Below are 25,433 nucleotides of genomic sequence, written 5' to 3'. Positions count from 1 at the left end.
GTGAGGGCTAGCGTGTTTGAATGGCTTGATGACTTTTGTGGCTGAAGTCAAATTAAAAATTTTTAAAACAGCTTATTACTGTGAATGTTATTAAAGGCATATGTATCAAGCACAGTTCAGGTTTGATAAGCTCCTTTTTATTTGTCTGTATGAGCTAACGGAAGGCCCAGCATCCCATTATTGGATTTCTTAGTCTAGAGGGTATTTCTAGCTCCTCTCTTGCTGGATATTAAGTCTCTGAGAGTCGCTGGAAGTGAGCATGGTGGGTGAGCCCCCCTCTCTATCTGCTCCCCCTCGAAGATCAAATTGGACAGAAAATGGTCTTAGGAGACGCTCGGCTCCTCGTCCCTGTGGGTGGACAGGTTAAGGACAGAGGAGGTGAATGTTGGAGACACGTGGCTTGTGCTGCTGCCAGGGCTTCCAGAATGACCATCCCACGGAGTCCTCTCTGGGCAGTTGACTCCTTTTGCCTCAGGAAAAGTAGAGAAACGCATTTGTTTCCAGTGGTCAAGTAGCATTGCGCTGCTGGAAGACTAAGAAGGTTTAGGATTTCCTGCAGAAGGTCCCTTTCCTTTCCATGCCTCCCCAGCCATTAATAACACACCGTTGGTTGAAGAGACCAGGTACTGGGCAAGGTGAGATGAAGTGAGAGGGAGCGCTGGAGATGCTCTAACTGGACATTCGAGGCAGATCATTCTTTGTCATGGGGCCATCCTGTTCATTGTAGGATGTTTAGCAGCATCCTTGGCCTCTAATCACTAGATGCCAGTAGCATCCCTTCCAGTGTGACGACCAAAAATGTCTCCGGATGTCAGCAGATGTCCCCACTGGCACCGTGGCTGGAAACCACTGCTCTAAACTGGCAAGGGGATGATGGATAAGAGTAGAGAGGTGGGATTAGGGAGCATTGTGAGGGAGCAGGTAGGGATGAGAGAGTGACAACAATGAGTGTCTCTGGGACTGTTAAGTCCATGGCCAAGTGCAAAAAATGGAAATGCAGCAATGGATCATCAGGCGGCACTTGTCCTGGCACAGGACATCAAACTCCAGACTCCTTATGATTATCACAAACTCAGGTGACCTATTGGGGCAACTCCTCCCACTGAATCCCAGCTTCTGGCACAGGGCTGGATGCGTAGTAGAAGCCTACTGGGTGTTTGTTGGTGTGTGCATGAGCTCATATTTGTGAAGTAGTCCCTGAGGCCATTCACCAGCATCTCTTTTATTAAGAAAGCTCACCTGTGAGCATGACGCCCAGACCACTTTGCTGTTGCCCCATGTAGCACTGCTTTAACGGAATTGGACTTGGATGCATTCAGTCTATCTTGAGGAACATCATACAAAAATCCCGTTAAACTTGCAACTCTGTTCAGAGCTATTTTAGATAGCTCATTGATCACCACGTTACAGAATGTCGTCTTTATAAGAATCCAGTGGGAGAGAGTTCCCTCTGGCTTCTGCACCAGCAATAAACAATGAAACATACACTTTGCTCTGGTTGCTGGGAAGGTTAGAAATGCATTGATGGCCTACTTCAGGCAAGCAGGCAAGTTCTTTGGGCATTTTTGCCTGCAACCATTTTCTTGTATTCCTTTATTATTCTTTGACTTGGTCTGTGGCTTACTTATTTTTAATTGTACTTTGTTATGTATTTTGCAAGTCACTTTTAGTCCGTTTTGGAATAAGGTAGGAAATTAATACATTTTTTTAAAAACCCAAAGGATGTTGGATTCTTCATGTTGGCGTATGTCAATGTCCAGGCCAGGACTGATGCCATCCCAGCTCCTGACCTTCTTTGATCTTGCATATTGAGCCTAATTATCCAGATTTCTCCATGGTCAGCATTACTGCAATCAAGTGCAGGTTTTTCATTTGTGATCTCCATCATTTCCATGATAATATGCAACGGCATCATGAGAACATAATTATAATTCCAGTCCAATAAGAAGCAAAAGAGGCAATGGCACAGAGCTGTGGAACGGCACAAAACTACAGAGAGATCAATGCAAGGTCATTCTCTGTTCTCTGATAATGACATTGAGTCTCCTGGAGAATATAGGGTCCGTGGCCCAGGGTGACGATGGATCTGCAGTGAGAAAAATCCATAATCTGAGTTATTGCCTAAATTATCGCTGTCTTTGCATTTGGGATTTTCTCTTTAGAATTCATTCTGGTCTGCAAGTTTCTCCCCTGAAAATTCATGTTGCTCCTCCAAAAAGTTCTGATGGAATACTGAATGAGATTCCCTTTGACAGTTTAGCTGTGGATTGAGGGTGCAAGAACTCACTGGTCATTAACACAGCGTTTCAATAGTCCATCAACTATTAGAATACAAACTGAGCATCTGTAGGAGCGTATTACAGCCGATTCCTGTCATTTCTTTCTGAGTATCTAAACCCTTATCTCCAGTAGCAAATACGTGGAAAGATGCATCAGATGACTCTTTCAATTCCAAGTGACAGAAACACAGTGTTAAGTAGCTTAAATCAAAAAGTACAGTCATTGCCCATGTAAATAGGAAGTTCAGGGACAGATCGCTCTTCCGCCCAGGCTGGAGCCCTCACCTCCAGCAGGGCCTCTCTCTGTTTCCAGCCCTTCAGCCCTGCTTGACTCTCTGCAGCTTCACTCTACAGATGGGTCTTATCTTCATTTTGGGCCACAGGATCTAGACAGCCTCAGTTACAGCTTCTAGCCGAGCACACCTAGAGCAAGGTCCTCATCCACACACTGACCCCAGGAGCACTCTGAGGGGGCCTGATGAACCAACACCAGTGGCCAGAGGATGCGCGTAAACTTTCTAGTCACATTGTCATCTTTTGTTGAGAGGGGGGAGCAGGAGTCATCAGACGGCTGCAGCAGGTGTGCCTTAAGTGAGGGGGGAGAGTCCCAGGTGAATCGTAAGTGGGGGAATGGAGGGCGTTTTGACACCAGACTTGTTACAAGCAGATGATGTCTCTTGTACACTTCTTTTTTTTTTTTTTTTTTTTAAAGAAGATGTTGGGGGTAAGAGTTTATTAATTAATTTATTTATTTTTGCTGTGTTGGGTCTTCGTTTCTGTGCGAGGGCTTTCTCTAGTTGTGGCAAGCGGGGGCCGCTCTTCATCGCGGTGCACGGGCCTTTCACTATGGCGGCCTCTCTTGTTGCGGAGCACAGGCTCCAGACACGCAGGCTCAGTAGTTGTGGCTCACGGGCCCAGTTGCTCCGCGGCATGTGGGATCCTCCCAGACCAGGGCTCGAACCCGTGTCCCCTGCATTGGCAGGCAGATTCGCAACCACTGCGCCACCAGGGAAGCCCCACTCTTCTTGAACATAGACAAAACAAAATCACTTCATCATACAAAGCCAGTATTACCATGATACCAAAACAGGGTCAGGACAAAGGTAGGAAAATATAGGCCAGTGTCACTTGGAACATTTGATGCAAAAATCCTAAATGAATAAACCTGAACCCAGTAAAAAAAAAAAAATATATATATATATATATATATAGTATATGTTATATATAATATACTTATATATATTTATTATACATTATTATATTATATATTATATGTTATAAATTTAAATATATATTATAAATATATACTTATATATTTATTTATTATTATATATGTTATATATAATACACAGATACACATATATATGTATACAGATATACATATATATATGTGTGTTTATCAAGTAAGGTTTAGACTAGAAATGCAAAGACAGTTTAATGTAAAAAAAAAAAAAATAAAACCTTTGAACCCATCCGATAAAAATTCTTAGCAGTCTAGAAAGCAACTTTCTTAACTGGATTAAATGACATCCATCAAATACCTACAGCAAACAATTTACTTAATGGAGATACAGTTTACTAAATTCCAGAACAAGATAAAAATGCCCAGCATCACCTCTTATAATCAATGTTTTACTGGAGGTCCTGGGTAGTAAAATAAAACAAGAAAAAGTAAACAGCATAAGGATCGCAAGAGTATAAACATGGGAGTTTTTTGTAGAATACATAATCATCTTCATATAATAAGTGGAAAAAATATATGAAAGGTATTAGAACTAATAACTAAGAAGTCAGCCAAGCTGCTAGATTTAAGATAAACATTAGCAATTCCGGAGTGTATTTTCCCCTAGCAATGACCATTTAGTGCACCTTACTTTAAAAGATTATCTTCACAATAGCAATAAAATTTATCTTAAAATATCAGAATACTCTGCTCAATGTTATGTGGCAGCCTGGATGGGAAGGGAGTCTGCGGGAGAATGGGTACATGTACGTGTATGGCTGAGTCGCTTTGCTGTGCACCTGAAACTATCACAACATTGTTAATCGGCTATGCTCCAATATAGAATAAAAAGTTAAAGTCATAAAAAAATGCATACATGCCAGGCCCTTAAGTAGAAAATTATAAAATTTAATTGACAAACATAAAAAGAAGACCAGAATAAATAGATATTTCATGTTCATGGAAAGGTTGGAAAGTTCCAGCATCGTAAAAATGCTAATTCTCTTTAATTTGTAAATTAAACATAATTCCAACAAAAGTCAGAGGTTTTCAAGAAACCAGATACATTTATTCTAAAATTCCCATGAAAGAGAAAAGGTTAATACAGATGGCTATGACCATGTTGAAAGACAGATTGAAGCGTGGCTTTTACAGAGTTCGCTAAAGAGGCCCGTGGTTACCTGCTCCATGCTCCAGTGTGTCAAGTGCATCTTTGTTTGATTCTCTCCATCCTCGCATGGGCTCAGATAGTACACCCAGAAAAAATAGTGTCTGGAAAAGGCCAGTGCCTCCAGGCTGGGAGCCTACCTTGGGCAAGGCTCCTGGGCAAGCTTTATTTTTTAACCTCTTCTCGAGCATCCAACTCCTGCAGTGCATCAATTGGGGCAGTGATCACGCACTAGACAGCTTATACTTGTCCTGAAGCAAATATAAAGTCCAGCTGGTGCCCTCCAGGTGGCCCTGGGCACCCCCACAAGCCCCTGGACCACCTCTTTCCTGACTGGGCAGGCAGCCACTGCTCCAGCCCTGAAGTGAGCCTGAAAGAGAATGGAAGAGGCTGGTCTGCATCATCACCCTTGGGTTGTCAGTGGCTAAGATGCTGAAACTGGGGGGATGGGAGGTGCTGTCCCCAAGACCCTACAGAGTCCTGGACTCCCAGCACCAAAAGGTTCATGCTGTCCTTCTGTCTGGGTCACAGTCCCTGTGTGTCCCAGACCCAGGGTACCCTTCATCTGCAAAGACCTTTCCACCCACCTCAGTTGCTGGAGAGCTGACTTCCTCCCTCCACATGCCCACTGCACCCCAGAGAGATTTCTAGAGCCCCTGTCCCCCTGCATGACCACTGACTGTTGACTTAGCCCTTCTCTCCTAGGGAACTGTGTGCCCCTTCAGAGTGAGGACAATTACTTTGTCCCAGTGTCCCCAGCACACCACCCAATGCCTGTCACAGGACAGGTACTCTGTAAACATCTGGTAAATTTACAGTTAGGGGTCACAATATATCACCCCCCTCCTCCTTGCTTTGATCCCGACCCGTATAAACAGCAGGTGAGACATACAAGGAGAACTGTGACACTCGGGCAGCCATTTCTTCTGTCTCTGGATCCCAGTCTCTGTAATACAGGGTGGGTGGGGCTAGATGGCATTTAAGGTTCTTTCCACCCCTGGAATCCCTCATCCCGTAAGCACATGGTCTGTCACCTCTCCTGTGGCCGAGTCGGGCTCCCTCCTCAGGGCTGCATGCCCAGGTCAGGGAAACACAGCAAGTACATGTTACAGCAGCATCTCAGCAGTGTGTGGTTGTAAGAGCTCGATGGGAGTGGGGGTTCTGAGTCTTATTTTCACGCTGACGGTGGCTCACTGAGGCCCTTCTTCCCTCTTCTGTCGAACGAGGGGAATGGCCTGGGTGGCCCAGGTCTAATAGTCGAGGATCTGAGACACAGATCTAAGCCTCCAAGACAACATCCTGTCATTCTGTGATGCCCTTATTACAGTTCATGGTTCTGTATGGAACGTGACGACATTTTATGACGTGATTCTAGTGTACAATTGTTTAACGCCGTTCTCAGGGTTTTTATGTTGGTGCTTCAGCCCTTAAAAGGCCTAAGTGCAACTTCTGTTGCTTTGGGGGAAAAATACACTCAAAATCTTAGTGGCTCAAAATACAACCATCTCATTATCTCACGTTCTGTAAGTTGACTGGGCTTATCGGGGCGGCTCTTCTGCTCCATGTGATGTCAGCTGGGACTGCAGCAGAATATCCAAATTCCCAAGGTGGTTCACTCTCACGGCTACTGGTTGGCGCGGGCTGTCACTGAGTGCTCAGCTGGGGCTCTTGAACAGAGCGCCTTTGTTTTCCTTCTCATGGCCTCTCCATAGGGCTTAGGCTCTGGCCAGGTTCTGAGAAGCAACGTGAGTAGAAACCGCCAGTTCCTTTAAAGCCTGGATGTGTCTTACCAGAGCATCACTGCCTTCAAGGGCTGCAGAAACAAGATCCTTGTGGGGAGCGGCATGTGTGGGGAGGACAGGGGAATGAGTGGAGAAGGGGCTGCAGCTTTGGAGACCAGCTACTTAAGTCCTGACAACATCTAATTAAAACATATACTAAAAACAAAGTAACCTGTTGGAGTCCAGTGTTGGTTCAAGTGCCATTTGTCAGCCAGAGGACTGGTGCTCTGTCATAGAACACTGTAACTTGGGCAGCATCAGTGCCTCTCTCTGAGCCTCAGTTTGCTCTTCTGTAAAATGGGGGCATCGGTCTTGAGGGCATTGGAGTCATCTCCATCCCTAACTTTCTCTGCCCCTCGGTGCTCCTAGGTACTCCTTCCAGGACGAGGAGGACATGTTCATGGTGGTGGACCTGCTGCTGGGAGGGGATCTACGTTATCACCTGCAACAGAATGTACATTTCACAGAGGGGGCCGTGAAGCTCTACATCTGCGAGCTGGCCCTGGCCCTGGAGTATCTGCAGAGGTATCACATCATCCACAGGTAACCAGGCTGCTGGAGGGATGCTGGGGGGTGGGGTGTGATGGGAGGAGTCTGCAGCCATCGAGAGTATTTTCTCACTGACATTCTTTAGAAGTGGCAGCACATGGAGATCATAAAAAGCAGAACAGCTTTATTGCTTTTACCTTCTCTACCTACTCCCTTGTCACGTGCATCGAGGTGGAACACTCCCACTGCCTGTGTAACCTCCTCTCTTGGTACCCCACTGCTTAGAGACGTGGCTGGTGGTCGGCCTTTGCTTCTCCATTCTGGTGTGTCTTTGGGAGACTGGAATGTTCTGTCCCTCTAGCGTCAGGTTAGAAGAGTCACAGTGGCATGAGATGGGAATGTGAGGGATTCTCCTCTATTCCTTTCCTTACTTTGAAATCAGTGCTGTGTATCATGGAGGATTTCTTCCTCTTGGGAAGCTTCAGTGCTGGCTCTGGGCTTTGGATATAAGCTCTGAGTTTCTGCTGCTTCCTCAGGGCCTTTGCTTCTCCCTGCCTGTGCACAGCACCACCACATCCAACCTGGTGAGCAAGGCAAGTTTGACTGCAGAGGCAGGAGGCCAGCGAGAGGCTTCAGAAAGCAATGGTTTGGGCTTCCCTGGTGGTGTAGTGGTTGAGAGTCCACCTGCCGATGCAGGGGACACGGGTTCGTGCCCCGGTCCAGGAGGATCTCACATGCCGCGGGGTGGCTGGGCCCGTGAGCCATGGCCACTGAGCCTGTGCTTCCGGAGCCTGTGCTCCGCAACGGGAGAGGCCACAACAGTGAGAGGCCCGTGTACCGCAAAGAAAAAAAAAAAAAAGAAAGAAAGCAATGGTTTCATTAATAAAGTCCTATCTCTGACCACAGAGGAGGGGGCCAGCGTGAGTAGCTCCAAATCTGTTCACCCATCGTCTTGCACTGTGCCTAGTGGGTCTTCTTCTAACTTATACAGTTTTGGAGGACTTGGGAAAGACAAGAACTTGAGCTTGAGAGTAAAGACGGTAGATGAAGCACACACACGTGCACACACACACGTGCACACACACACTTACAGTTTCTCCTTTCTAAAGTCTCCATAAAGTGACAGTAAGGAGGGTTTGAAAAATGGCAAATTCACAAGGATGGGGAAAACTAAAGAGGAGACTATAGCAAAACATGGTGGGGAGGGGGATTAGAAAGAAGATGGAGTAGTAAATGGCTTAGGACGCCAGAAACTGAAGTTTGAGTTGTCCCTGGGAAGAACCATGAATTGATAGGCACTAAAGAATCCCCCGCAAGGCTCAGGAATGGGGAGTCATCAGTATAGATGGAAGGTGGAAGAAGGGGTAAAAGAGAGGCTAAAATAAGGTTCATTGTTTGAAAGCCTTTTAAGATGTACTGAGAACCCCCAATCTGCTTACCCATCCTGAATAACTGGATGGCTGTCCCTTCCTCTTCCAAGTAGAAGACTGAAGGTTTGTTCCCTCAGGAGAGTAAAATAGAGAGTGTCTGGACTGAAAGACATCAAGCCTCTTGAGTTGGGATATGGTACTGAAAATAGCACCACTACGTAGACATATCCATACCAGATGCTCAGATAACACACGCTTCCCACTTCCAGCTGGGCTCAGGCCTTCCTCCTCCTGAATGGACACCTGAATGATTTCAGTGGGGGTTTGGCTGAGCCAAGAGGAAAGAGATTTAGACATCAGAAGTTCCCCAAGACCCTTGGAGTGTAGTTCAGGGTCAGCAAGCCCTGCTCATTTGTTATAAGCTCCCAACTAAGTTAGTGACAGCTAAAGATTATCAGACATCCAGAGAAATCTTCTAACATGAAGAGTGAGAGCCACGCAGTCAAATGGAAAAAGAAAAAAAGCTTGGAATAAACAGAGACTCTGCCAGGACAAGACACTATCAAAAGAGCTATGATCAGTATTTTCAGCGGGATGAAAAGAGTTTTGCAATCGTAAAATAAGAAGTACTATGTGTATTTGAAATTCAAAGGACAAACATCAGATCAGAGCTCTTATAAATTAAAAATATTAATGTAGAAATGAAAAATTCAAAAGATAAAGGTGTTAGAAGATAAAGCTTGAAGATATCCTATGCACAGTAGAATAAAAAGACAAAAAGAAAATATAAGAAAATTAGAGGACCAGTACAGTAAGTTCAGTATCAGAGAGAGAGAGAAGGAAGGAAGAGGGAGAGAGAGAGAAAGGAAGGAAGGAAGGGAGGGAGGGAAGAAAGAAAAGTGAGAAAACATAAACATAGGGGAAGAAATCATCAATGAAGTAAAGAAAATCTCCTGGACCTGAAATATATGAATTTCCAGACTGAAGGGTCCACCAAGGATACAGTGACTAGAAACAGACATACATCAAAACAAACTTTGGATCCAATAAGCTTACACTATAGAACAATAGTTTGGGATTATCAAACACCAGAAGGCAGTGGAAACATGCTTATCGATCAAATGTGAGATGTACGTTTTCACAAGTTCAAGGTCTCAAAAAATATACTTCTCATATACCTTTTCTCAAGTAGCTATTAGAAAATGACATGGACTCCACTAAACTGAATGACTAAATCAAGGAGGAAGAAATGGAATACGGAAAGCTGGAGCTCCAGCAAAGAAGAGAGAGGCAAAGGAAATCTTCCGGATGATGGGTGGGTCAAGGATGTCAGCTGTGCCTGTGCTGTAGACCATGACCAGTTCTGATTGGAGTCAGATCAGAAGTCCCTGGGAGAGACTTCTTCAGGAAGAGCGAGCTGATAGAATTCCTAAGACATCTGGCTGCCTTGAAATATTTATTTGGCAAAGAATCTGAAGTTGAATAAATGAGAAGTTCAGGGAAAAAACTCAGCAATAAATAGAAGATAATTTTTAACTCCAGGGAATGAAAGTGTTGGACAGGACATTGCATATCATACAATTTACTACATGAATCATCTCTGCGTAGCATGCTTAATCATAATCACCTAACCCCTAAAAATTGACCTAACCAAAAATACAATAATACCCCATTAGGTGAAGTGAGGAAATGGGAAGATGCCTGTGTCTTGTGGGGACACACGAAGGAAAGACTGCTACATACTCATCTTCCATAGTGGGAAGCCAGCAGATAGAGCCGGAAATTGAAAAGTCAAGGAGTCCTGTACATCAGTCATTTCAAGATAAGGAGCTAAATACCAAAATTATAGCCTGGGAGAGATAAATGGACGGAGAGGGAGAAATCAAGGAGAAAGTGATAGGGATTGTCGCTATATTGTAACAAAACTTTCAGCACAATTTGATTCTTGGAACTATTCCTCTGTATCATTTTGACACAAATAGTAACAAATGTAACAAAATGCAAATGAAGACGAGGAAGGAGGGAGAGGAGAGGTAGAAAGAGGAGGAAGGGGGAAGGAGAAGGAAGTGTAGTAGTCCCAGTCGTAACAGTAGTAGTAGTAATAGTAGCAGCAGCAGCCCTGGTCGAACAGGAGTAAAGGGACTGTTCAGTGTGATGCAGCGTATTTACTGAGGTCCATTGTTCATTCACACAGTCATTGACTAGCTTTTGCCCGCAGGCATTCCGGCTGTGGAATCTGGGTTTATAAGCACTGTGCTATATTTGTTAAGGAAGGTCACCCTATACCAGAGTAGCCTCTGTGGGCTGGCTGGGCTTCTTTGAAGGCAATGAAAGGAGCGAGTTCTTTACCAACCTATTGTACAAGTGTCATTCACCCATTATCACAGTCCTTCCTCCGCTAGTGTGTAATAGATGATCTATTTGCCTGCATCCCCCCACACACTGAGTCATGTGGACCTTGGTGAGACAGATGCCAACATCCCAGAGCAGAGCTGACGGTAGACCAGGCGGAAAATGGAGCTGTCACATAAGAGCATGGTGGTTCGGAACCATTTCATTGTATTTCAACAAATGTTTTTATGTTGCTCTATGTGGGGTCATCTGCCCTCAGATTCCAGATCTACCTGAGAGAAAAGGAGCTATCCAACAATGTAAGGAAATTTTTAACAATCCACTAAAAGTAAATGGAATTACCTTACCATTTCTAAACTTACAGACTTGACAGAAATTTCAGTCAGGGTTTTTTTCCCCCTCCCATATGGTAAATGGAATTACCTTACCATTTCTAAACTTACAGACTTGGCAGAAATTTGAGTCAGGGTTTTTTTCCCCCCTCCCATATGGTTCAATAAATCTCTTTTTCATCGTGTATGTATGTACAGACTTGAAATTATGTGTGTCTGTACACATTGTGCATAGGGATATAAGATAATGTTGTGCAATGTTTTGTATTCATTCAACAGCTGAATATGTAAGTCCCCTACTGCATATGTACAAGGCACTGTCAATGCCATATTTTATACAGACTGATGAATGTTGCTTCTTTCCAAGTAGCCACACTTGCAAGTGGCAGAATCATTCCACAAATGCAAGCCTGAGTTGAATTGCCAAGAATTTCTATCTTCCATCTTGGTGGACTTGGACGTGTGACTTAGCTTTATGGACTTCCATTTCCTAATCTGTAAAATGGGCCTGATGACACCTACTTCACAAATTCCATGAGATGCAAATTCCATGAGAAAAAGTTCATAAAGGATTTAACTGTGCCTGGGACCTTTTAGGTGCCTCATTCCTCTTTCTTTCATCTGAGGGAATTGATTTTGAAACCAGGTGTTCATTTATACTTAGTGGTGACAGATCTCCATCCTTTGAGGATGATGTAGATCTGTAGAAAATAAAAGGTATTTCAGAGTATAACCCAGTGAGCTTGAAAGTGCATAAGCAGGAAAACACCATTGTGGGTTCAAAATAAATCATTGTCTTAAAACAATTAGAAGTTTTACTTTTTAGAGCACTTGAGTTGACCCTTCGTTCTTTCAAAACACTCTGGGCCAAGAAGTGTGCCAGCCCCGGGAAGAAAATGGTGGGTGGGACCCTTTGCCTGCACCTGCGCAGATTCCCTGGGCGGAAGAGACAACCACTCTAGGGGCCAAATTACTGCAGTCCGAGGGGGAGAGGGGGCCCAGGACAGGACACCACACAGTGGCGGGCGGAACCTCTGAGGAGGGCACCCAGCCCAGACTGAGGTGGGGGGCAGAGCAGGGGACACAGAGGAGGCTGGCAAGGCTTCCTCTGGGACACGCAAATATGATTTGTGGGACAAATAGGCATTAGCCCAGAGAAGAGGAACGCTGGAGGCACTGGGCAGACAGGCTCCTACTGAGAGGCCTGGGTGGGCAGAGGCTGAGCTGGTCAGCTCGGCAGGGAGCACTTCCTGAGGCTCCGGCTGGTGTCAGTCATTGATGGGTTGAAGCTTGGGAGTGATGTGGTCCAACTGGTAATCGAGAATGACGTTCACCGAAGGCACCTCCCCGGGGGTGCTCTTCAGCCAGAGCTGGTTACTGGACTAGCTACCCAGAAGGACCAGGTCATGCAGAAGAGCAGATGACTAACAACAGTGACAGTGAATCAAGTTTGTTAAGCTCCTGTGTGTCAGCACTACCTTAAATTATATATATATATACACACACACACACACACACAGACACGCATGTGTTTGTGTGTGTTTACATATGTGTGTGCATATATATGCATATGTGTGTATATTCATATACATACAAATATCTCATTTAATTCTCACATCAATCAAATGGGCTAGGTACTAGGATTATCCTAATTTTTCAGAGCAATTGGGTGATTTGCACTCTGGCACACAGCTGGCAGGTCATGGAACCAGGTTTCAAACCAAGACACTCTGACCCCAGATCCCATGCTGATGAGCACATGCTATCCTGGCTTTCTGCATTGAACTGTTTATAAAACCCTTATATGATTGAGGGTGCTTGCACATCTGAACATAAAAATATGCATGGATGGATCTCATCGACTCCTCCCAAGCGCCCCTGAGGAAGGCTCTTCCAGCAGTGCCCATGAAGCAAGAGAGGATTCTGGTGGTGATGCCCCTAGCCTGAGGTCACCCCTGACTCACTGCCCGGCACAGAGGAAGTGCTCCATAACTACGTATTGAATCAATGAAGAAATACTAAAGAAAGAAATGAAAGACACGCCTTACTTGAAATTACTTGAAAATACAAGTTCAAATTCAATAAGTCACTACCCAAATCTTGCAGTGCTTCCTGTAACTTTTCTGCCCAAATATCCCTTGATATCTGAGGAGTCAGCCTTTTGAAAATTTCTGGTGGGGCCCAAAGTAGCCATGCACAAGCATGAAATTCCTTTGAAATCTCATGTTTGATGTTAAAAATTTCTCCAAGTTCCACTGCAATATGTAATCATAATTCTTTTGATACATAAAGTAGTGCTTTGAAGAACTACATCTCATCAGAAAAATAAAGGAAATGAACAATAAAGGCTTCTTGGAGTCTCCTTGGTCAGTGGCAGGTGCTGTTGCATTATCTATCAATTTGGGAGAAATGAGCAGATTTGAAGAGAGCTCATGGTTCAGGTGAGGTTCACGGCACCAGTAATTCTCTCCCTTGTCTTTTATTTTTAGATCCAATCCACTCATAAATACGAGCCCGTAAACAGCAAGCTTGTTCACTGTTTTGAACAGAGCAGTGATCTAAATGCTAATCAAAGTGGGTTTGGGGCAACATTTTCAAACTCCTTTTGAAGAAAACTTTTCACCAGTGAGGTTACTTCTACCAAACTGTGGTCTAAAAATTCCTGAAAGTCCTAGGGCAGTGTCCTTTACTCCCTTAGAAAAATCTCTCGATGAAGTCTGATTATTTATATAGTGCATTTTATTTTGCTTCCAGCCCTGAACCTGCATCACATGAAAATTAACTCACAGTCTCAAAGGTTTGTAATCCCAGTGGTCCTTCACTTCATCGGACTCACAGTCTTCCTTTCCAGGGCAGAAATCTCATCAGATACATGAGAAGCATCTTCAGCTTCGCCTTGGAGTTGTTTTGTGTGTGTGTGTGTGGTACGCGGGCCTCTCACTGTTGTGGCCTCTCCCGTTGCGGAGCACAGGCTCCGGGATGCACAGGCTCAGCGGCCATGGCTCACGGGCCCAGCCGCTCCATGGCATGTGGGATCTTCCCGGACCGGGGCACGAACCCGTGTCCCCTGTATCAGCAGGTGGGCTGTCAACCACTACGCCACCAGGGAAGCCTCTGGAGTTGTTTATTGAAAGTATTCAGCCTTGAGAAGATATCTGCTTAATGAGTCAAATATTTGTGAAGCCCTCTCTGTCATTAAAGCTAATTATAAATTTTATTGAGGGCTTCTTTATGGGCTTTGTCAGAAATCTTTTTCTTTTCCTTTTTATCTTTAGGAAAAATAATAGTTCAATCCTGGAACACTAGCAAGCACCTTTCTTTAAACTAGCATTATCTTTGAGATGAACAAGCTTTTCAAAGCCACTTCTCAGTTCTACAAATTGTCTAGAAAATAAGTATACAAATGCTAAGTTATATAAAGTTTATCATTTTGTTACCGAGTTCAAGCGCATACTGCTCACCACACAACAGGCCAATAAATCAAGAGATGAGTTGTGGAGGCAAGGAAGAGTGACTTTATTAGGAAAACCAGCAGACCGAGAAGATGGTGGACTCGTGTCCCAAAGAACCATCTTGCCTGAGTTAGAATTCAGGCTTCTTTTACACTAAAAGGGGAGGGAATAAAGCCAAGCATTTCCTGGTTCTGGTCAGCCTCTGGAGGGGATGTGTTCATTTTCTCCTTGCTGCTGTCATTCATAGGTGGGCCTGGTCAGGATGTTTCCTGTGAGCTAAACAAAGGTATTTTAGCTTAATGCCCATTACCTGGGAGGCAGGGTTCCCAGAGATGGACCATTATGCATACTTTAACATCCCTTTAGTGAGTAACCTGTAGTAGAATACAAAGTTCTTCCCTATTACAATTTTTTGTCACTTTATTGAATAAACCGAGAAAATAAAGAAGTAAAATTTTTTTTTTGCTATGGGTTTTGTTAGCGTTAAGTCCAGGCCTCATTTTTTAATAGAGAGTATGTGTACGTGTTATAAAGTTCAAAAGATTAAAAAGTGTGCAAGTGAAAAATAATTCTCCCATTATTTTGAGGATTTTCACTTATTTACAGCATATGCTTCAAACTTCCACTTTGAATTCACCATTCCTATTCCCTGTGGACAACTTAATCTAAAAATATTAACAGGTAAAAAGTAAATGAAGCATGTGCATACGCACGCACACACACGAGATTTTTGGCATTGTGTGTCTTTGGGTGCGAATAGTATGAGAAGGAGATTACTCACTGGGGCAGGGCTTGGAACTGAGCTTTGTTCATATTTATGTACAGTAAGAATTTAAATGCAGTGGATCATCCCCATATTTGAAACCTGGGAATGGTAGGTAACAAAATAGAAATCATTGTTTGTAAGATGCTACACCCATGATGGAGATAAAAATTTGCTGAGCACTTTGCTTGTGCCAGGCTCTGTTTTAAGTACTTTGCAGGTATGATCTCACCTAATCCCAACACCAGCCAACAGAGGTGGGGCCCATTATCAGCCTCATTTTACAGGTGGGAACATTGAGTCTCATAGGGAATAAATAACTTGCCTGGGAGCAAACACTAAGTGGACGCCTCAAGTCACCAAGCTCTTACTGTCTCTATACTGATAATAATTGGCAGTCAAGTTCTCTCATCATATTTACACATAGAATCTTTCTATTACCCAGGCTTTTGTGAAGGAAAAATCATGTGACTGACTCTCAGGAAAAGGTGATACCTTTTGTTGTTGTGTTCACATACAAATATAGCTCTATTTTTTGTAGCAATATTCAACCTCCTCTGTCCCTGAAGCCCTTGGCATTGCCAGATGAGTTGCTCATTTTCTTGTGGGGCAGCACCAGTTTTCAGCTTGGGTTGTACGAACTGATGGGGCTAGCATTCCTGTCCTTACTTTGGAATGCTTGTGTGTTTATGATTTTTTTTTTCTTTTGGTAAATAGACTCACTTCCTTATGCTTGTGCCTCCTGAACTCTGGAAAGAGAAACTGTCTTAATTCTTGATAATCTGGCAACATGGCCTACATGCATTTCCCAGGGAGCTGTGTGCAGAGTGAGGTGGGGTGTTGGTTTTCAGTGGCCGAAATCAGTTTATTGGAAAATCAAATGCCTCTAAGCTGTAGGGACAGGGATTGTGCCAAGGGGTGAAATATGACCAGGCTGCTAATCCTATGTCATCTTTGGCAAAGGCTTGTCCCTCATGTAATGGCAGTGGAAGTGAACAATTTCCTAACCTGTGGCTTCAGTGGCTTTGGCTGAGTCTTCGCAGTAGCCTGCTGTCTCTGGCTCCCAGTTTGGGTCCCATTTGATGACCAGTGGAATTTGTAAACAAACAATCCCAACCTCTGACCACAGTGGTGGGACACAGGGAATGAGATTGTGAAGAGGAGAAACCAGACTTTGTACCTGACCGTAGGGGAGGGGTCAAGGGCATCTCCTGCATGTAGGCAGGGTCCTGGCCCACTGCTCCCATTGTAAGGAGTAGTGCTGAGAGTTCTGACATTGTGGTCCAGCCGCAGGAGACCTTAGTAAGTCCATTACATCTCTGACTTGAGTCTGCTTCTCTGTTAACAAGAGGAGCGATCGCCAACAGAATGTCGTGATGCAGGTGGAGTGTCAGGCACACATGAAGTATTCAGCAAGTGTAGCTCCTTGTTTTCGGGAGCAAAGAGCAGGAAAGCACAGTGGTGAAAAACCTGGATTCTGCTAAGATAGAGGAGGCTTCCATGCTGTGAGCTCAGGCACAGCATCTGATTGCTCTGAAGCTCTGGTTTATCACCTGTAGACAAAAATGGTGGTGGACAGAAAAATGTCCTCCCCACAAGATGTCCACATCCTAATTACTGAACCCTGTGAACATGTTATGTTCCATGGCAAAGGGGAATTAAGGGTGCCAGTGGATGAAGGTTGCTCATCTGCTGTCCCTGAGATGGAAAGATTGCCCTGGATTGTCCAGGTGGTCCAGTGGAATCACAAGGTTCTTTAAAAGTGGAAGAGCAGGCACAAGAAGAGGTCAGAGGGATGCAGTGTGAGAAGGACTCAACCCTCAATACATTCTTTTCTGGCCTTGATGATGGGGAAAGGGGCCATGAGCGAGGAAAGGCAGGCGGCCTCTAGAAGCTGGGAAAAGGAAGGAAACAGATTCTCCCCAAGAGCCTCCAGAAGGAAAGCAGCCCTGCTGAAACCTTGACTTTGCATCAGACCTCTGACTGGCATACAAAATATAAGGTAATAAATTTTGTGATTTTAAGTCACTAAGTTTGTGGTCATTTGTTACAGCAGCTGCAGGAAACCAATACTCTACTACCCTGGGGTGTTGAAAGAACAAACTGAAATAATGTGTGTTGCATGTTTAAATTTAGTACCTAGTAAGTGTTCAATAAATGTGATCTTCTGTGACAAAGGTTACTGGTGATGGTGATGATGATGATGGTGGTGATGATATTGATGATGGTGATGGTGATGATGATGGTATGTTGATGAAGGTCATGATGAAGATGAAGAAGATGATGATGATATTTGAGGGCCTTACTATTGCCCATCTCTCCAGCCTCATCTCTTGCATCCCCTTCCTCTGGTTCCGCCCATAGACCTTTGCAGTCCACTTGTCCCAGACTCTGCTTTTCTCCAAAGTTCATGCTGTCTTCCACCTCTGTTTTTCCTTTGCATGATGATCTCTCTTTAAGAAATGCTTTTACTTACCCTATCCACCTGTTTAGCTTATTCCCATCTGTCAGAACTCACAATGGAATTCTGAAAGCCACAGGGAAGGGTTTCTGCATATCAACACTGTTGATATTTTGGTCCAGATAATTCTTTGTGGTGGGAACTGTCCTGTGTACTGTATTTAGCTGCATCCCTGTCTTCTACCTGCTAAATGCCTAGAGCCCTACCTCTCCTTCCCCGCCAAGTTATGACAATCAAAAATGTCCCCAGACATTGTCAAATGTGCCTTGGAAGACAACATCATCCCTGGATGAGAATTACTGCATTAGGGGATATCATCCTTGAGCCCTGCCCCAAACCAACAGCTTTGCAAACACACGGCTTCCCTGAAGAATGCAACCCTATGGAAAACCTGAGTACCACTTTATTTATAGCTGGGCTTGGGCCCCAAACCTCAAAATAAGGCATTTCTAGGGGCAGAGCCGGACGCTGTGGAGCATCATCCCACTGAGCTAATTAGGACTCAGCACCTTCAAACCAGAGGCCAGGTGGCTGCATCTCCCTAGTGCCCAGGAGGATGCCTCAGAGATAGGTGGGCAATAGGGATGGTTGGATCCGTGGCAAGTGCTGAGCAGACTCACACCCCACATGGGCCCGGACCGGCCTCACCCCTGGACGGGAAGAGGTGGTCAGTCAGCGAAGAGGTCATCTGTAGGGCTTCATCTCTGACCACAAGGAAGAGAGAAACAAGAGGGAGTGAGCCCCACCCCTGCACTCACCTTTCAGCACACAGTGGCCCAGCACCTAAGAGAAGAGGCCCTAACCCATACCTGGAATCCAACCTCTCAGAATAATGGTCTGAGGAGAAGTGAGGAAAAGAGGGATATAAGGAATTGGTGTTGAGCATCTTCTACATCATCACATTCGTTTCCTGTGGCTGCCGCAGCAAAGTACGAAAAGCTTGGAGGCCTAAAGCAACAGAGATTTATTCTCTCCCGGTTCTGGAGGCTAGAAGTCCACAATCAAGGTGTCAGCAGGGTCAGGTTCTCTCTGAAGTCTCTAGGGGAGGATCCTTCCTTATCTGCTGATAGTTTCTTCTGATGGCTCCTGGCATTCCTTGGCTTTTAGCAGCATCACTCCAATCTCCGCCTCCATCTTCATGTGACCTTTTCGTCCCTGCCCCTCTATGTCTCAAATCCCCCTCTCCTTTCCCTTTAAAGGACACCAGTACTAGGATTTAGGGCCCACCTTAAATCAGGATGAGCTCATCTCTAGATACTTAATTTCATTATATCTTCAAAGGCCCTATTCCCAAATAAGGTCACATTCACAGACATGGAGGGTTAGGATTTAGACATATTTTTTGGAGGACACAGTGTAACTCACTACGATCGTGTTCCAGCTCCAAGGTCACTCCTGTGTGAAGACTCCCGACTGCTCCAAGGAACTGGGTGGTTCCTCCTTTGGGCATCCTCTTCACACTTCAAGGAGCACTTCCCTCCACTTGTTTATTGTGTTCACCTCCAAAACTATACGCTCCTCCAGAGGATGCTTTCAGAATTATCTATCTCCTGGTTACCTATTTTAGGTCCTGGCACATAGTAAGTGTTTAATAAATGTTTATGCCTTACCAGCACTTTCTACAATAGCCAAGACATGGACACCACCTACATGTCCATCGACAGATGAATGGATAAAGTAGATGTAGCACGTATATACAATGGAATATTACTCAGCCATAAAAAAGAATGAAGTAATGCTATTTGCAGCAACATGGATGGACCTAGAGATTATCATACTAAGGGAAGTAAGCCAGACAGAGAAAGACAAATATATGGTGTCACTTATATGTGGAATCTAAAATATGACACAAATGAAATTATCTACAAAACAGAAACAGACTCACAGACCTAGAGAACAGACTTGTGGTTGCCAAGGGGAAGTGGGGGGCAGGGGAGGGTTGGATTGGGAGTTTGGGACGAGCAGATGCAAATTATTATATATAGAATGGATAAACAACAAGGTCGTACTGTATAGCACAGGGAACTATATTCAATATCCTATGGTTAACCGTAATGGAAAATAATTTTTAAAAAAGAAAAAAAGTAAATGTTTATGCCTTAAATGAATGATTGAGGCCTAATAAATAGAAAGGATTTGTCCAGGTAGTGAGATATTTCTGCCCTGGCAGGCTGTGAAGTAAACCAAATCTCAGGATCACATTCATTCAGTTTGTAAGTGTTTAACTGGCACTTACTGTGTGCCAGACAGCACAGCAGAAACCCTGATACATAAATGCTTGGTCCCTTTCTTCAAAACCCAAAGTCTTCTTAAGTATGCATTGAGCACCTACTGTGTGCCTACCACTGGGCTCACAGTCGGCCTAGGGAGACAGACATGTTATGGCCATCTCAGCTGGGGTGGGAGATGCTTGGTTCAAGCACATTCAAAGTGCTACAGAACACAGAGGAGCCAGGATAAAATGTGGCTTCAAGGATCATTCAGGCTTTGGGGAGATGATGGCATCTAGGTTGGATTTTACTTTCGGGGGAGAAGGGAGTGCTTCCTAAGACAAAGCATTCTAGAAAAATAATTTTTGGGCAGTCTGAATATGTATTTGCTGGTGGCAATAGAAATTGTTACAACCCTTTTGAAAAGATATTTGGCAATAAGAATCAAGTACTTTAAAAAATATTTATACACTTTGACCCACTGATTTCACATCTTGGAATATATTATAAGGCTCCAGTCTGGCCTGCCTAAAAAGTTCTAAGTGTGAGGATCTTTATTACAACATTGCTTGTGTTAATCAATAATTTTGAAATAACCCAAGGGAAAGAAATCAGCTTAGTAAACTGTATACCTACTGTTGAGAGACTTGAGACTATGATACACCCACATATATAGGGCTTACTATGAAAATCCTGCAATATTAAAAGGGGTTGTTTTTATGATCTTGAAAGAAAATTATAGCTTATAAAATTATATAGACTATGTAAAATTCTTTACATAGTCTTTACATACTATGTAAAGAAATGTCTGCTTATTAAACAAACAAAAAATCCCTCAGCTTTCCAATGCATTAGATTGAAGGGAGATTTTTCTTTCTTTCTTTTTCTTATTTTGAAATTTTCTTTAATAAGCATGTCATCCTTTTAATGAAGAAAATCAAAGCATAGCTTTCTTTCTAAAAGGAAGGTGTTTATCAAACATGAACTTTGTTTTTTGTTAATTTTTATTTTTTATAATAGCAATGTTTTATTTATGGCTGCATCAGTAATCATATGTATATTCAGATACACAGTTTAGTATTTTTCTACAGAAATTAGCGTATTTTAGTACCAATTAAATCATCTTATGTTTCCCTTATATATTTTTTCTAGATCCTTACTGAAAACTACACAATTGGGGTGGGGAGGTGAGTACCTTAGAAAAGCAAATACATTTGATAAAAATTCAGAGCTGTTGAAATCACTTTAACATCCTCCTAAATTTTGGTGCTTTACACTTAGACTTACAATTAGTCTATCAAACATGAGCTTGAGATTGGAATACCTGGATTGGAATCCTAACACCACTGCTTAAGCCAAATGTGAGAGCTCAGAAAAGTTCATCTCATCATCCCTCAGTTTTGTCATCCTTAAAATGGGCTCATGTGAGAATGGGACGAAATTATCCATGAATTCTCAAAGCATAATGCCTGCTTCACACATACTGAGCCTTCAGTGAGATCCATAGTAAAATAATAATTAATAAGCACAGAATAAAACCGATATGACCTATTTTTGTATCCTAAATATCCTCCCCAGCCCCTCTGGCAACACTGTGCCGAAAATAAACTGCCAATTCTCATCAGATTAAAGAAGAAACACTTCATCAGTTCTTCTTCACTATCCTGTGGGACGAGGGTCAGAGCAACGAGAAAGAAATTTTGAGATGGGGAAAAAAATTGAAGACATGCAGAAGTGTCATTTAGGATGGAAATTCCAATTCAATTTCAGGAGTAACTCTGTTATTTCTAAGCACAAAGCTTGGTTTCCCTTCTGTTATAGGCCAGCATTTTGAGAATTTATGACTTTGTGATGATAAAAAAAAAATGAGATATAAGAGAATCCAATTTATTCCTTAAAGGGATTGCTCCGTCTCTGGGGGTATAAATTGCTCCTGCAATTAGGTGGCAAGCATTTATGTTAGATAATAAATTTTAGAAATAAGGACCTGGGTCTCAATTTAATGTCAAAGAAACTGGAATGAAATCTGGGAGCAGAATTTGAAAGCAGAGAATAAACCTCTGAAAGAATCCAATAAATTAGAGGCTGTTTTACAGAAGATGTTCAAAAGCAAGACAATGAATGCAGTGTCAGGAAATCAGGTCAGCATTTTTGGAAGCGTCAGCATGCAGTGAGAACACAAAGATTTCTGAACTTTGTTCCCATGCTGTTCCCTATGGCTCTGAATCCCTTTCCCAAGTAGAAGCCTTCATTCATTCATGCAGTCATTCAATAAACAATAATGGACAAGTTTCAAAGCTTGGGCATTAAGGAGAGATGCATTAAGAAAGCAAAACTACCCTTAGGAAGCCTCAATCCTTGTGGGAGGAGCACATTGGTTATTAATAATATTAGCTACCATATATGGTGCTCTATATAACCATATACATATACACACACAGTTACAGATATATACCTTACTACAATATATATATCTTATACATATCTTATTATACATATCATATATATATTATTATGATTCATTGTAGCCTCCCCACCCCCTTTTAACAAGTGAAGAAAATACAGGGCTAGAAAGGATATGAATCATGAGAGGGGGTAGGTGAAGACAAAATATTCTGACAGTTCCAAGAAGTGAGAGATCACATACATTTTATACCTTGCCTGGGCTTCTGGAGGAGCTGTACTTTGAAGTCTGAATAGCATTTTAACAGGCACAGATGGTGGAGAACATTTTTTCAGGAGGAGGAATTGACACAAGAAAGGGGTTGGCTTACTTTAGGTCTTCTTGTGCAGGACCTTGAGTACAAGGTTATTAAATATGGACTTTATCTTGTGACAGTTGCCATAAGGATTGTTGAAATAATCCTTCAAGTCAGATGAAGATTGAGATAAAGAAAGAAGAGAGGACTCCCCAGCGGCCAATGATTTAATCAACCATGCCTACATAATGAAGCCTCCATAAAAATCCCTGAAGTACAGGGTTCGGAGAGCATCTGGTTGGTGAACATATGGAAGTTCTGGAAAGAAAAGAGAATACATGAATAAAAAGTAGAACAGGGCTTCCCTGTGGTGCAGTGGTTGAGAATCCACCTGCTGATGCAGGGGACGCGGGTTCGTGCCCTGGGCCAGGAGGATCCTGCATGCCGCGGAGCGGCTGGGCCCGTGAGCTGTGGCCTCTGGGCCTGTGCTTCCGGAGCCTGTGCTCCACAGCGGGAGAGGCCACAGCAGTGAGAGGCCCGCATACCAAAAAAAAAAAAAATAGAACAATTGGAAGTCAACAGGCTTTTTTAAAAAATTAGAAGTCACAATGTATTTATATTGCACTGCTTTTCAAACAGAAGAGATTGTTCCTGAGGAGCACAGAGCTTGGAAGATGAGAAAATGACCTGCAAAAAATGATCTTTCACTTAAATGAGTAGATTGCTGATTGGCACCCTGTGGACTAGCACCAACACCGTGTACGGAAGGCCACTAGTGCCCTAATGTGAAGTCTAACTCATGAAAAAGAGTCAGAGGAGGTGCCTTGAAGATGGCGGAGGAGTAAGACATGGAGATCACCTTCCTCCCCACAAATACCTCAAAACTACATCTACATGTGGAACAACTCCTACAGAACACTTACTGATTGCTGGCAGAAGACCTCAGACTTCCCAAAAGATGCCCTCAGGAGACCTACACACAGAGGTGGGGTCAAATCCAAAGCTGAACCCCAGGAGCTGTGCGAACAAAGAAGGGAAATTTCTCCCAGCAGCCCCAGGAGCAGCAGATTAAATCTCCACAGTCAACTTGATGTACCCTGCATCTCTGGAATACCTGAATAGACAATGAATCATCCCAAAATTGAGGCGGTGGACTTTGGGAGCAACTGTAGTCTGCATCTAATTTGTTTCTGGTTTTATGTTTATCTTAGTTTAGTATTTAGACCTTATTATCATTGGTAGATTTCTTTATTGATTTGGTTGCTCTCTTCCTTGTTTTTTATATAAATATATATATATATATATATATTCTTTTTTCTCTTTTTGTGAGTGTGTATGTGTATGCTTCTTTGTATGATTTTGTCTGTATAGCTTTGCTTTTGCCATTTGTCCTAGGGTTCTCTCTGTCCTTTTTTGTTTTGTTTTGTTTTGCTTTGATTTTTAGTGTAGTTTTTAGTGCTTGTTATCATTGGTGAATTTGTTTTTTGGTGTGGTTGCTCTCCTCCTTCTTTCTTTTGATTACTTTTAAATTTTCTTATTTTTAATAATATTTTTTATTTTAATAACTTTATTTTATTATTTTTCTTTCTTTCTTTTTCTCCCTTTTCTTCTGAGCGTGTGGCTGACAGGGTCTTGCTGCTCTGGCCAGGTGCCAGGCCTGAGCCTCTGAGGTGGGAGAGCCCAGTTCAGGACATTAGTCCTGAACTCCCAGCCCCACATAATATCAAACGGCGAAAGCTCTCCCACAGATCTCCATCTCAACACTAAGACCACCTCCACTCAACGACCAGCAATCTACAGTGCTGGACACCCTATGTCAAATAACTAGCAAGACAGGAACACAACCCTACCAATTAGCAGAGAGGCAGCCTAAAATCATAATAAGTTCACAGACACCCCAAAACACACCACTGGACTTGGTCCTGCCCACTGGAAAGACAAGATCCAGCCTCATCCACAAGAGCACAGGCACCAGTTCCCTCCACCAAGAATGCTACCCAACCCACTGAACCAACCTTACCCACTGGTAGAAGACACCAAAAACAATGGGAACTACGAACCTGCAGCCTGCAAAAAGGAGACCCCAAACACAGTAAGTTAAGCAAAATGAGAAGACAGAGAAATATACAGCAGATGAAGGAGCAAGGTAAAAACCCACCGGACCTAACAAATGAAGAGGAAATAGGCAGTCTACCTGAAAAAGAATTCAGAATAATGATAGTAAAGATGATAAAAAAAATCTTGGAAATAGAATGGAAAAAATACAAGAAACGTTTAACAAGGACCTAGAAGAACTGAAGAGAAAACCGACAATGATGAAAAACACAATAAATGAAGTTTAAAATTCCCTAGAAGGAATCAAGAGCAGAATAACTGAGGCAGAAGAACGGATAAGTGACCAGGAAGATAAAATAGTGGAAATAACTACTGCAGAGCAGAATAAAGAAAAAAGAATGAAAAGAATTGAGGACAGTCTCAGAGACTTCTGGAACAACATTAAACGCACCAACATACGAATTATAGGGGTCCCAGAAGAAGAAAAGAAAAAAAGGGGACTGAGAAAATATTTGAAGGTTATAGTTGAAAACTTCCCTAATATGGGAAAGGAAATAGTCAAGTCCAGGAAGCATAGAGAGTCCCATACAGGATAAATCCAAGGAGAAACATGCCAAGACACATATTAATCAAACTGTCAAAAATTAAATAAAACATATAAAAAGCAGCAAGGGAAAAGCAACAAATAACATATAAGGCAATCCCCAGAAGATTAACAGCTGATCTTTCAGCAGAAACTCTGCAAGCCAGAAGGGACTGGCAGGACATATTTAAAATGATGAAAGGGGAAAACCTACAAC

The 25,433-nt window shown here is 43.1% G+C and overlaps 1 protein-coding gene across 1 annotated transcript in view; it reads left to right on the top strand.

Annotated features, from left to right (window-relative positions):
- Window positions 1-25,433, top strand: part of STK32B (serine/threonine kinase 32B) — a 340,079-nt gene that overhangs the window by 209,057 nt on the left and 105,589 nt on the right. Inside the window, exon 4 of the mRNA XM_067735498.1 lies at window positions 6,820-6,993. Within this exon, the coding sequence (XP_067591599.1) occupies window positions 6,820-6,993 (174 nt within the window). The remainder of the gene's footprint in view (window positions 1-6,819; window positions 6,994-25,433) is intronic.

Source organism: Pseudorca crassidens, chromosome 4, assembly GCF_039906515.1.
Source record: "Pseudorca crassidens isolate mPseCra1 chromosome 4, mPseCra1.hap1, whole genome shotgun sequence".
Classification (NCBI taxonomy): domain Eukaryota; kingdom Metazoa; phylum Chordata; class Mammalia; order Artiodactyla; family Delphinidae; genus Pseudorca; species Pseudorca crassidens.
The sequence above is the reverse complement of the archived record's forward strand: the minus strand, read 5'-3'. Positions and strand labels throughout refer to the sequence as shown.